General features: G+C 42.0%; 1 protein-coding gene across 2 annotated transcripts in view; it reads right to left on the bottom strand.

The window, feature by feature from the left end:
- GPR39 (G protein-coupled receptor 39) overlaps positions 1-9,692 on the bottom strand; it is a 65,987-nt gene extending 56,295 nt beyond the window's left edge. Inside the window, exons 1-2 of one of the 2 annotated variants that reach the window (XM_042877832.1) lie at positions 9,562-9,692; positions 8,476-9,352 (exon numbers count right to left, since the gene is read on the bottom strand). In XM_042877832.1, the coding sequence (XP_042733766.1) occupies positions 8,476-9,343 (868 nt within the window). In that variant the 5' untranslated portion in view covers positions 9,344-9,352; positions 9,562-9,692. Of the gene's footprint in view, positions 1-8,475; positions 9,430-9,561 lie in introns of both variants that reach the window. The other variant, XM_042877833.1, reaches the window with a different exon arrangement.
- Between the last annotated feature and the right edge of the window lie 1,503 nt (positions 9,693-11,195).

The following is an 11,195-nucleotide window of genomic DNA, read 5'->3' on the forward strand; positions in this document are numbered from 1 at the left end:
GCATGGGAAGAAAAGGTTCAGCAAATACTGAAGGCTGTCAAAAGCAACACATCCTGTGTCTCCCCCTAGATTAAAAAAAAAATACACCCAGGAATGTAAAAATTTTTTTTTTTAAAGTTTATGACTGGGGTAGGCGGTGTAGGAAAAATGACCTGTCAGGGAGAGCATTTTAATTGACATCTTTTTGTTCCACCGTCTTACAAAGCACATGTTCCTCTGTCTGTCTGAAGGCAAATCCCAATTACTAGCCTGTTGTATGGGAACTGCTGAATCACGGCCTGAACCTCTGATTGACCACCTGAGACGAGCAAAGAGGCAGTTCTAGGAGCACAGCTGAAGGCAATTCACCCGTGCTGCCGGGAGGTGTGGAGCCTGGCTGCACCTCTCCTGGACCCATTTAAGAGCTGACTGCCAGTAGGGAAGGATCTCTTCTAGAGATCCCTTCTCCAGAGTTTTGCAGTGAGCCCAGGACGTGGGTAAGCTTTCTATCTATTCTCTTTTTGTTATTACAATCTGCTTTGCCAAACTCTCTTGTTTATTTCGTAATTGTAACATCTTTATATTCATTGACTGTATGCCTGTTTTGACATATACAGCAATATTCAGAGCAGATGTAGTGGGATAAACCTAGCGCTCTTCTCTTTGTAATAATTCCACATAGACGACTGTGGGAGAAGGAGCAATCATAGAGGGATTTTCCTGTGCTATTCACATCAAGTTTCTAGTGCTCAGCAATATGAGGACTTTCTGAAGTAGAGACTGTATCCTTATCTTGACAGCGCTATCCTTTAAGGTTATATTTCATCCCCTTTGGTGCCCACTTCTTTCACATCTTGGTTCCACAATTCAAATATTACACTTCATGGAAAAGCTATGAAACCCACAGATTTTTCTCGGAAGGAACAACCAGGACAGTTCCAAGATGTTCCTCCAAATCAAAAGCACCCTCAGCAGCACCCAGCTAGCTATGAAAAATAAAAGACAAGAACAGAAAGTCATTTATGCTGAGTGAGGACTAGTACAGACAGGTAAACAATACTGTCTACTACACCTCTGTGCCTGGGGTTCTTTACATGAGTATAGGTGAGTTTCCAGGGAATAATTATGTATGTGCACCTGTCTGCAGATGGTCAAGTCAAGTATTTTCTGCGTGCCAACAGAACTGTCTTGCTCTGTAAGTTTCCCTAAGCATACAGCTGATTTCAGAGAGACACTCAACTCTAACCCCATAAGCTATAATTTCAACTTAAATATCTTCTTTAAAAAAAATCACAGAAATAAACAGGGCGAGTACTTTTAAGATAATTAAATGTAGCAAACTGCTTGGAAACAACTTAAGGAGAAGTAAGGGAAAATTAGCTCATAACAATACTAGAGCTGTTCTTCAGTTTCACCTTTTCACTACAAGTTAGTATCTATATGATTAAGAGGATCTCAGCAAACTCATTTAATCCATAATGGTTTGACCTTCATATTACTCATGCATCCGCAACAGGGATCAGAGGCTAACAGCTTCCTCACTTAAGTGTAAGGCTGACACTCAGCAGTACAAACATGCTTACAATGCCCTGAGGAAAGGCTAAGAAGATGCTACATGTCACGCCAACCATCAGCGGAAATCTTAACTGTTTATTTTCTCTAGAAATTCCTTCTTAATGGTTTTTGTGCATGTGGTTTTTTACTATTATTATTATTTAAATCTGCTACCTATCTATTAAATTACATGCTTAGCAACTCACATGTAACAGCAAAAGAGACAAGAATAATCTTTAACCTGTTGGTTGGCAGTTCATCTCAGCTTCTAGCACAAATTTTGCCTCTAGGAAATCAAGAAGTTATTGAGGATAAAATCAAAAGCTTCATATTACTAATAAGTACTCAGATATTAAAGGTCTCTTCCATTAAAATGCAGAGGCTGGCAATCATTGTTTAAAGATAATGGTTTTAACATCAGCTAGGAAAATAAGATTTCGTTTAGTGAAATTTGATATAATTGGAATATGAAACAATAGAGGAATAGATAATGCATTTAATTTTCACAGGTGAAGACTTCAATAAATCATCTGTGAACTTGCCACAAATGAGTCCTGTTTACTAAACTGGGAAGTTGTAAGAGCAATTTGTGCTTGAGTCGGTGTCTGGTTCAGAAGAGACATCAAGACAAAGTGGGAAATTAATGGTGAAGAGAATTGACCAAAGAATAAGGCAGTAGACAAAAATCAGTAGGATGTGGTTTCCCAATGCAGGGTGCTGATTTTTAGCTAAGGACAATCTACTATTTCATATCTGGAGCAACATCTGTATTTCTCCACTTTGGCAGAAACAAAACTTCCTGGTTTTTTTACTCATTCTTCGGAGAACAAGGCAGTTCCCAATGTCTCTGCTTGTGAGCAAACATCCTAGAGAGGCACTGCTGTGACCTGGAGTGGATTTTTCAGAAGATAAGACTATTAGAACTTAGCTCCCCAAATGCAGAAATCCCCCCCCCCAATCCACTTTCCTTCTCCTGTGCATAGCAGGGTGTGCCAGGAGACTCCTCAACCAAAGTATGAGGAGAAGATATACAAATGTATTATCTACAGTTCATGAAGGAGACAGAAGAGAGATAATAAGAGAAAATAATGAATACGTTTAGGGCCAAGTAGCTGTCTTTAATGAGGTTAATACCTTTAAAGACTTTAGGCAAAGGCAAGTGCAGCACAGAAGTACTTAAGAAAACTCAGCTATTCACTTAGCCCCAGGACAACACAGATGGCAGAGCATAAAGATGCTCATGCTGTGCGTGCCACGGGATGAGCTGGGCTGAAGCAGGGCTCCAACACCTACAGCTCATTGTCAGACCAGGTGAAATACCTGTTACCTTGCAGGCATCAGCTGAAAGACAGAAGTATGGCTGTAGTTTTTCACTAAGCACCACAAAAGCATGCGTTGTCCTCACAGGTTTCTCATTCACAGAAGCAAAGACAGCAGTTGCATGCCCACAGAGACTGAGAGGGTATCACATATGGAGAATCATGAGGATTACACTAGTGATGAACTTGATTCTCTGAGTACAGTGTTTTCAGGTTAGGTTGTGTTTAAAGCTGCAGACTTCACTTTGAAGTAATTTTTAAGTACTCTGAAGCAAACTGTAATCGCATATTGATTTTTTCCATTAAAACTACAAAAAGTCCTAGATACGCTGGGGGTTTTGGCCTCAATTAGTCCCCATTCTTATATTCCTTTTCTTTCTGTTGCATTTTGCCATCCCTCAGTGTAAGAGGAGAAGACTGTCTATTTAAATCAAAAGCACAGTCTTCTGGTACATGAGTCCAGTCAAAAGCAGCAGTATATAAATTGCTTTCTCTACAACAGGGAGGAAAGTTAAGCTGGTTTCTGCTTGTGTTCATTTTTAAATTAGTGTGGGAAAATTGAAAATATCCAACTATCTTGACTGGAGATTTTCCTTGAGTGTATTTTCCTGTGGCTGTGTTTGTGTTTTGTTGTAATTTTCTTTAAATCTCACAGATTGTCAGAGTAGGTTGTACCGAATTGGCCCAAGAAGCTGTTATCCCTCAATGCAGCCTTTCCACTGCCACCTGTTGAACTGCTGAGCCTTGGTTTTATGCTACCAGTATGCGTTAGCATCCATTAGTTTTGCTGTTGACATCAGGTTAATACCTTTGCAGAAAAGGAAAGCAAATGTTCCTGAACACCACTAAGAAAATCCCTTGCTTTGATCTCCTTCCTAGAAAGCAATGCTTAAAGCAAAAAATCTTGCTTGCAGAAGAGGGTGGGTGTCTCATTCAGCTGAATAGCCAGACCCCGGTCCTTTGGTCCTAGTGCCTCATGTTGCCTGCTTCATTTTAGAGCACACAGACTCCTGCTTGTTTTATGTATTTTGAAACCCTGCTCAGGGGGAGTATATGGATGAAGACACCACATAAAGCACAAAGATGAAAATCATATGCAGCCTACAATGTATTTATCTTCAGGCACCACTCCAACAAAGCCTCTGAAGAAAGGCAGCTGAGTGGAATGACTAAAGAAATGAACTGAGAGGAGTCAATGAAGCTGAGCTTAAAGAACACGAGCTGGAGCTGTGTTCTTCTGGAATCTAATCAATTATGTTATTCTTTCTATTTTATTCTATCCCCAAGTTTTACCTTTCTCAGTAATGGAAAAAAAAAAAAGAAAAAACAAACAAACAAAAAAGCAGCCAATTTCCAGCCTATGAAGAAGCGTCTAATTTTCCTGTACCAGAAGTCCCACCATTGTCAAGTTATACTGTGGCAACCATGTATTTTTTGCAGAGTATTTGAAGTAATTTGTCCTCCTGAAAATCCAATTGCCAAGTGCCTTGTGAAATAAATTTCCATAGTCATCTTCAGAAAGGTTATTTCTACACACAATACCTTTTTTTCTGAGCAAAACATTAATCTGCCTAGAACTAGAATATAGGGGAAAATTGTGCTCCAGTTCATGTTCTAAGAGATCTTTTAAGTTTTTGACTCTGAGTTTCATCTAGTTTTAGCTTATGGGCAGGTTCAGCTGTGGTCTCCAGTTAAGTAGCTCCAGCTGAGCTCCTGCTGACTGCATCTACGGCAACCATTTCAGAGCAGTTGGATTTCTTTGGTACTTCTCTCTCCTGAAAGAAGCTCAAGATGGACAGCTGTCTCTCTGAATGGCCAGGAGACAGAAAAGCACTGCTCAGCTGCACAGCTGCTGGCTGGCAAGTGGCAAAGTACCCATAGCACCTAGCAGCACATGTAGCAGGACCCCTCTGCTGTGCTAGCAGAGAAGAGCACTGTTCCAGAAGGGAAACTGGATGCATACACAAAGAAAAGCAGTGGCTATAGCAACACTGAAGGACTGTTCTATTTCAGTTTATTTACTGTGGTAGGCCTGAAGCTGCCTCATACAATATAGCTTAGGCCTTCAGCAGAAGCAAAAACTAAAGCTGGCAAGAGAGATACCACAGGAGCTTCAGAAGCAATAAATTTTTCATTTGAGACAGTCGAAGCTTGCTTTTTCACAGAGTACGAGTCCAGGTCAGTCAGATCTAGTCTGATGACAAGCTGCTGTTGTATGAAGACTCTGTAGTAGTGAACAGGTTAGGAAGGAATTAGGTGACACCAGTGCCAGCAGGCAGTGTTGGCACACAGTAGCTGGTGCCAAAGCAAAGCCTGCTGGGGGACTTTGGGGGGTGGAGGGGGGAGCACAGAGGCTTGTCCTGTCCCATCCCATCCCCCTTCCCAGCAAGCAGCCACCTGATAGTGACTCTTCGAGAGTTTTAACTTGTACTGTTTCAGCTAAGAACCAACACTGCTAATTATTGCAGTAGCTGCCTCTGTCTTTTACAGGCTGCCTTAACTCACCCAGTGCCCAGTCAGAATTGCTCCATTCACAGGGATGGGCTGACCCACTGCAGGCAGAGGGGTTCTGGCACCTCATGAGTAAAAAAAATCACAGACATAGGCTACAGGAAGTGTGCCCTGGTATAGCCAAAAGCATGCAATGCATAATTTCAGGAGCAGGAATATTATGTAGAGACTTGCACATGCTATTGTATTTACAATACATTACTGCCAACAGCAGTAGTGAGAAAGAAGCTGGAAACAAGAGCACTGCACAGCCTATTTTATAAAAGCAAAAGTGATCTTCTCCAAAACAGTGGCACAATTTTGCATTCCTCCAGTGGAGGGAATCTACCAAAATTTGAGCTGAACTGCCTCTGGAAGTACTTCCTCTACAGCAATGGGTGTAAAGTTCTTGAACCAATGCCTCCTCTCTACCATGAGCATAGCTAAAAAACACTTCAAATCCTCAACCAGCCTCTTCAGGCTTTAAGCCCAAGGACTTGACCTTCACAAGCCCTTCCCCAGGTGAGCACAGCCTGCCCATCACCTTGCTGCTCCCCTTGCTTGGCCCCTTGTCACCCTCATTCACCACAGCTGTGTCAGCCCATCTGCAGCTGGTCCTGCAAGCCTCAGTATCACCCAGGGCAAGCAGTCTTTCACTTTCAACATTTCCAATTCATTTTCATGAATTTTCTAATGTACCAAACAATAACATGACAATAAAAAAGCACCAGTTCCATCTCGTGTCTCTTCCTGCTTGGCTTTTTCTCATCGTAAGGAGATTTATGAGTTTAATCTCTGTTTTGTTGAACTTACCACTTTTAACAACTAGAAAATGCTAAACTGTTTTTATTGCTGTTAAATGTTCAAAGACATCTTGCTATATGCTGTCATTCACATTTCACATTAAAAGTGAAATATGTTGTAAATGAGCAAATATTTGTTTTAATTTGACCCATCTGTTAAATGAAAAACAAAGAGGATTTCTAAATCACTATATTTAAATTCAGCGATTTGTAAACAATTTATATGTTCATTTATTCTGGGTTAAAACTGCCCTACAGCATCACTCTTATGAGATCTCCAAATTAAATTGCTTTGCATTGTTCTCAGGGATACAGGCTAGAGTTTCTTCCTCTTCAGTTTATTAATTTATTTCCCAACAGAAGTTAATTAGCAAGACTCATATTAAAAGCCATTTGAAAGATGCCTGAAATAGTTTTGGGGAATTCACAGAAGTATCTACTTGTTCCAAAAAGCTGAGAAAGCATCAGATATTGGTGTCGAATTCCCTCGAGACAGAGGACAAGCTGGTTGCTTTCATTTAGCTTCTTAACAGTTCTGCAAGCAGCGATGGATCTGCTCCATTCCACACTGGACTGTCACCAAGCAAGAACAACAGCCAAGGAGAGGAAGAAAAGCCTCAGTAACTTACCTTCACCTCTCAACCTGGCCAGAACTTCTACAGAGTTGGGATCTTAGACTTTGATGTAGCTGTGGATGGTAATTTACAAGAGCAGCCAGATCCACAGACATTTAAGGATCCCACAGTAGCACTTAACTTAAAGAGCAAAGCCTTATCTCTTTTTCATCTGTGTAACATACTGTATTTAGCTGCAGCTTTAAGCTGCTACCCCAGCAGTCAGTACTTCCAGGGGAGTAAGGATATCAAGATTCCTTTCAATCATCGTGACATGGGGTCTCTTGTCCACAGCTCACAGACACCTGGCACAAGATGACTGCTTCTCTAAGTGAACCCTAGGCATGAGGAAGAGCTCTGTGCAGCCTTAAGTGTCACATCTCCCAGGCAGACAGTGAGAGGACAAAGGGGAATGGCTTCAAACTTATAGAGGGGAGATATAATTAGATATTAGGAGGATTTTTTTTTACTCAGAGTGAAATGAGACTCTGAAACAGGCTGCCCAAAGAAATTATGGATGCCCCATCCCTGCCGGTGTTCATGGTCAGGTTGGATCTAGTGGGTGGCATCCCTGTCAACCCAGGACAGGGGGGAAGGAAGTAGGAGATCTTTAAGATTATTTCCAACCCAAGCCATTCCATGATCTCCTATATGAAGCCCTCATCACACTCAGCGCCAGCACAGCTCCATCCTTTCCCCACAACCTCAAGTTACCAGCCCTATCAAAAAACAAAACACTAACAAAAAAGCTAATCTACACAAAGCTCTAGAAGAGGACAGACCCACGAGTTTTAACCCCCCCCTCTCAACATCAAGCAGAGCACCAAAAAGCAGTATAGAAATTCTGGGTCTGTGCGTTTGCACACAAGATGGCTCATTTATTATAGCCAGTATCTTACTGAGCAACTCAACAAAACAAGAACTACCCGTGATTCAGCCAAGGCATGATAAAGCGTGCCTCTAAGAGCATCAACATGGAGAATGCATGGATCACAGCCCGGAAAGATTCCAAGTTGCTGAAATGACAGCTTGATTAGTTTTTGTCTGACAAATGCAGCAAAAGAGATCAGAATCAAATAATTCCAAGGCTACAGACCTTCAAATAAAACCATGAAAAAAAAACCCAAAACCCAAAGAGGGCAATAGCTATTTGCAAGACCAAATCAGCTCTCCAGCCCAGCCTTCTTAATGTTCAAATGCAACACAGCCACAAGAGCCCCAGCTAGGTAAGTGCCCTCCTGAGAGCAACCCGAGTTAGTAAGTAATTGCCTTCAGTGTGGGACAAACTCTAGATGTTGCACAGCAGTCCTCCTTCTTATCAAGAGTCTTACTAAATATGCACGTATTTGTAATTTAATGGGAGGACATGCAAATAGAGCTGCTTTATATCCTGGCAACTGTGCCTACTGCTACCCCACAGGTCAAGCATCAATACCCTGTTACTGCTTCTGCATCACACAGGCATACATTATTATCAGACAACATACCTATTAGACAGTAAATGGATTTTTCTTTCCATGTTCCCTCCCAGTTCTTCTAGCAACACAGTCAAAAACACATAGGGAAATCAGGTTTCTTAAAACATATCACTGTAAACAATAGTATTCCTTTCCCCCTTGAGCCATAGATCCCTCATGCGGAAAAACTTTCTAAGATAGAAGCTCCTGGGTTTCCTTCCCTTCTTTGGAAAGAGGGCAGGGGTGAGGAGTCTCTTACCCAGGAATAAAATGATCTGTCTCCTGGAGTTCTTGCCCTCTGAGCTCTCGCTTTTCCTTAGGTACTGCTCTTGTTGTCCAGGCTCACCCTTCACTGCCACAGTTCCTTTCTTGTAGATCATCAGGGTTTTCATCATGCTGCGGCACATGAAGGCAACTGAGCCCAGCACTATGATGTACACTACAAAGGCACTGAAGATACTGGCCTGGAAGATGGCCCACTTGGAGGAGAGGCTGGTACAGATTGTCATGTTTTTCTTTAGTTCAGGATTGTGGTGTCTGGCAGCTGACTTGGCACAGGCAGTCGCACCTTGATAGTCCTCAATGATTTCCAGTGGATACTCTGTGCCCATGGCAAAGAGGAGGGGCAGAGCCACCATGACAGATGTCCCCCAGACAAAAGCGATGAGGATCTTCACTTTACGGGGCCCAGAGACTGCCTTGAACTTGAAAGGGTGGCAGATAGCCACATACCTCTCAAAACTGAGGGTGCCCACATGCAGCACAGTTGCATAACTGCAGGCTTCGAAGAGGAAATAGTAGAGCTTGCAAGCCACATTGCCATTTGGGGTGGCAAAGGGCTTCCAAATGGCACTGAAGAACTCCATGGGCATGCCCAGCAGGATGACCAACAGGTCAGAGCAGGCTAGGCTCACCATGTGGTCCGTGACCTCCTTCTGCAGGTAGCCTTTCTTCTGCAGGATCCTGGTAGCCTTGATGGTGATGCTGTTGCCCAAGATGCCTGCTATAAAGATGCAGATGTCGAGCAAGGCCAAAGTGATCTTGATCCAAGGAGATACCTCAAACTCAGGGATGTGGCTGTGGTCAATGAGATGAGAACAGTCTGAAGAGGGTGTCTGTTCAGCCATCAGCAACCTCTAGGAGGAGGAAAAGGGAGGAAAAGCCACTCTGATGTTCGATACCACCGCAAATCAATCTTTTCTCACCTTGCTCCCTACACAAATACACACAAGTCCAAGCAGTCAGGTACGATGAAACCGTCTCAACTAGCCACACCTATGGGTTTTGTTAGCAACAACTGTTGAGTCAGTAATCTAAGTGAGAAAGAAAGTATCTTGTTTCTTACCAATCTTTACAGCAAACAGTTCTTGCTCTTTTCGGATTTTCCTCCTCTTTTCTCTATTGCGTGAAGCTACTGCTCCCCAGTCCCTCTGTGATGTGAACTGCTCAGCTCTCGTCTCTTCCTCTGCGAGCAGAGGCAGTTTTCTGTCCTGACCTCAGTAGGAGGAAGTCAGAGTTTCTGTGTGGCCCTGTTAACCATTAACTTAAATCTTGCCTGCTCCCAGTCACTGATAGCAAAGGAGAGTTAGGGGAAGGAAAAAAAAAAAAAAGAAAAAAAAAAAGCCCAAGTCTGAAATCACTTCCTGTAATAAGAATTCCTTCTCAGGGACAAAAAAAAGGTGCTTCTCCTAAACCTGTTAGATTGGTGGGGTGAGGCTGAGTGCGTGAACAAGCACTGAGGGGAAAATATCTGCTCATAAGTTTAACATTAACTGGGCTGCAAACTTTACTTCTCTATGCAGTGACACCAACGCGCCTCACTACTTTACATATCCTTTAATGAAGACCTCAGCATCTGTGCTGTGGTGTCTGTTATGCAGCTTCTGTGGCCATGGACCAATTTACTTCAACAGAAGGTTCTGGTTTTTAGTTCCTGCTGATGAATCTTCTCACAAGTTATAAATTGAACTCCAGATTTAGACACATTGATTGTCTGCCTTTAAACTTCCATCTTCTCACATCAGATAACAAAAAGAGTGAAGTTAGTAGTCCCAATTATGCTCATACTTTCTACTAATCAGAAGTAGCAGGGGATGAAAACGTACTTCCCTCTCGTGTCTCACCCCAGGGAGAATGAATTTAATGCGCTCTTTAGTTTTAGTTTCAAACCATAGCACTGAAGGCTCCCAAGGTAACCCCTGGAAACATTTAATTAGAGGGTGTGTATATGGATTAGGAAACCTTTAAATTACAATGCAAAACAGCAGAATAACTTTTGCAGCTATAATCAAAAGAATGGCCCAGTACAGCAATCTTCTCCAGCACCAAATCTAAGAACAGTGGGTTCACAAAGTGATTTTTATTAACTAGACGAGCTCGTGTGACACTTTCAGCTCATGATAAAAGAGAAACATTAGAAAGCTGTTATTAAGCAGTCTCCTCACATTCACTGGTTATCACTGTACCTCAGCAGCCCAAGTACATAAGGAACAAAAGATGCCCAAAACAGGATAATCAGCACCTGTTTCTATGCATTATTTATGCAGCTCTGTTTTAGAAAAATCACCTCAAACCTTGCACAACTTCAAGCCCTGTAGTCCCAGTCATCTTTCCTTATGTTTGATAATTCACATTTGTTCTGCTCAGACAAGCTTTCTATTATTACCCAATTTCTTTCACTTAATTTTACTTTATAAAAGTGTGAACAAAGATTACATATGCATGACTGAATTGTGGAAATGAAGCTAATTAAAATTTGCTGCTTACCATCAAAGGGGAAAAAGGGAGAGAGAGAGCAATAGAGAGCAAAGAAGGCCCAATAGGATTAGATCTCCTCCTTTTTTCCACACCAATTATAAAATGCAGAACACAATTTTGCAGTTTTCAATATTATCTTTAGAACATACACAAAGTTTATTAACTTTCTAATAAAAAGCTGGTGCCTCAACGGGAATAGGAAGGAAAGAGACAATTGTGGAT

The sequence above is a fragment of the Lagopus leucura genome, unplaced genomic scaffold (assembly GCF_019238085.1).
Source record: "Lagopus leucura isolate 7727_CA_CO unplaced genomic scaffold, USGS_WTPT01 Super-Scaffold_100019, whole genome shotgun sequence".
Taxonomy (NCBI): domain Eukaryota; kingdom Metazoa; phylum Chordata; class Aves; order Galliformes; family Phasianidae; genus Lagopus; species Lagopus leucura.